A 2,704-nucleotide genomic window follows, 5' to 3' on the forward strand; every position below is an offset into this window, starting at 1 on the left:
GCAGTACCCGCCGGGGGAAGCAGAGGAAGAGGAAGACCTCCACTCCGTTTTAAGGACCAAGTGGAGAAGGACCTGGCTTCACTTGGAATATCTAATTGGCGCCACGTAGCGAAAACGACTGGCGCGCTGTTTAACTCGGTTATAATCGCGTAAGCGGTGTCTACGCCAATCAAGAAGAAGAAGTAACTTTTTTGTGTCACCAACACCCAATGGAACTGTAACAAAATAATCAAGAGTATGGTAAAAAATACTTTTAAAGTGTATTAAACGAAGAGGAGGAAATGTTGACTCATTATATGGCATCATTGTACTAATGTTCCAAAACACTCTGCAAAAATGTTCTATTTTAGAAATGACAAAAGATCAAATAATGGTTCATAGTCAGTACATACAATACAAAACTACATACATCCCATCTTCTATGTAGCCAAAATAGTTATTATACTCTTGCATCATGTTGCTACAGAGTATAATAGTTTTGTTCACCTAACGGCTATTTACATATATTTATAAATGAAATGATCAGGATGACGAGACGAGTTAAAAAAGTAGTAGAGTAAAATTAAGATATCTTGTTGAACCTTAGTAGATATGTTCCTTGACACCAAATTAAGTTTCTACAATACGTAATCGGACCATCCATCGGAAATCCTATTAAGTGCCACAACTAAGCAGCAAATTAAGATAAAGATACATTTGGCACAACGAATCACAATAAAGAGAGGCACTTTCGGATTGAAAATTTTTAGAAAAGAGCGTGGACGTGTCTCTTAATAGGTTTAATATATATATTAGTATATATCTTCCAAACTAAAGAAATAAACAATTTGAAATTCCATCTGAAAAAGCATCAATTAACATAACATTAGCGGAATAAATTTTTGCATGTATAATGTTTTTGAATTGAATCGTAGGTGACGTCTGTTGACTTTATCCAATATAAGTAGATAGGTGATGGTATGGGAGGTACGTTAATGAACCGAGAGAGCATTTAAATAGAATGTGGTATGTTAATAGTATGTGGTATCGGCTGAAATAGATAAAATCGAGGATGTTTTAGTAAAATTTTCGCTTTTATTGTAATCAATTCACAATTTCGTCGAACAATGAAGTTAAACCCTTTCGATACATCTTTCACCTGAAGGTATGTACAAGTATTTAGCCGGCTCTTATAGTTGCAAGTTGCAAGAGTATAAAATGTTCCGTTACATTCGAACTTAGCCCTTCCTTACTTATTAAGAACTGTTTTGTTTCAGTGTGGACAGATAGTGAGACCCGTTCTGTTCTCGACAGATATTCTTTATAGCAGCATACCAGAAAAATGCAAACACGTAAGTTACGGCTGATGTTTGTATTCTTCCTCCTTTGTTGCTTCTTGTGGCATAACACGAGATCATCATAAAGATCGCGTCTGATACGAAAGATCTTTTTAAACTGTAATTAACAAAAATATGACAGTAAGCATCTCTTTACAACACATTTACTTTAACCCCGGTATCATAGTAAGCGTTCACAACTCGTCTACGAATCCTTTCACCCTGGTAGAGAATATACATATTTCAACAATTAATGTCCCCATTTCATTTTTTTAATTAAATTGACCGAATAATTTTACTGCCAAACATACGATGTCACCAATATATATCGTGTAAAGTCAGATGGATTTTAAAAAATTCTGATAATAGTTATTTTGGAGCAGAGTTCCACCCAATTTCAATCATTTTAAGAGGACCGATGCACCATTTCTAGAGAAAAATACCCAACTACTCCTGTTAAGATAGCATACATATTGGACGATACATGCGGTATCAGAAAATTCAATAAAATGTTCGGTTACACCCCAACTTATCCCTTCCATACTTGTTTAAACTATATTTATTATGATTGTGAGTATATAGGGGATATATGTATAGTTACATGATGAAGATATAAATACCTAGATATATAATGAATTATGTTTTCAGGGATGCTATGATCGTTACAACATTAGATACCTTTACAAGCTTACTGGCTGGTGTATCTATTTTTGGCATTCTTGGAAATTTGGCGCATAACCTTCAAATTACAGACATCAAAGAGGTCGTCAAAAGTGGTACTGGTCTTGCCTTCATTTCATATCCGGATGCCATTGCAAAATTTCAAGCAGTTCCCCAGATTTTCGCCATACTTTTCTTTTTCATGCTGTTTGTATTGGGGGTTGGATCCATTGTGGCGCTACACTGTACAATTGTCACTATAATATGCGATCAATTTAAATCACTTCGATACTGGAAAGTAGCACTGGTGACATGTGTATGTGGATTTCTGGCGAGCATAATATACGTTACACCGGTAGTGAATATTGACCACTAGATATTTATGTAATAATAATATAATATATATTTATATTATTTTTCGCTTTCAGGGAGGTCAATGGATATTAAACTTAGTGGACTTTTATGGAGGAACTTTTGTTATTTTTGGCCTAGCGATTTTAGAAACGATCAGTATTTCATGGATATATGGTAAGCTTACCAAAGTCTAGATATACACATATTAGAGCAATTTGCAGTTCAGTTGATTTCCATTAAGATGTGCAATAAGATTGTATATAACTATTATAAACGAAACAAGTAAGGAAGGGCTAAGTTCGGGTGTCACCGAACATTTTATACTCTCGCATGATAAAGTGATAATCGAGATTTCAGGCGTGGTTGTGAACCGA

The 2,704-nt window shown here is 34.8% G+C and overlaps 1 protein-coding gene across 4 annotated transcripts in view; it reads left to right on the forward strand.

The window, feature by feature from the left end:
- Positions 1-2,704, forward strand: part of LOC108968930 (sodium-dependent nutrient amino acid transporter 1) — a 38,550-nt gene that overhangs the window by 23,823 nt on the left and 12,023 nt on the right. For all 4 annotated transcript variants that reach the window (XR_001993362.1, XR_001993363.1, XR_001993364.1 and 1 more), the window contains exons 7-8: positions 1,965-2,331; positions 2,405-2,504. Coding sequence is in view for 1 of the 4 variants with exons in the window: in XM_018933294.1 (XP_018788839.1) it covers positions 1,965-2,331; positions 2,405-2,504 (467 nt within the window). In the remaining 3 variants the exon portion in view is untranslated. The remainder of the gene's footprint in view (positions 1-1,964; positions 2,332-2,404; positions 2,505-2,704) is intronic.

The sequence above is a fragment of the Bactrocera latifrons genome, unplaced genomic scaffold, assembly GCF_001853355.1.
Source record: "Bactrocera latifrons isolate USDA-ARS-PBARC rearing strain unplaced genomic scaffold, ASM185335v1 scaffold_233, whole genome shotgun sequence".
NCBI classification, from domain to species: Eukaryota; Metazoa; Arthropoda; class Insecta; order Diptera; family Tephritidae; genus Bactrocera; species Bactrocera latifrons.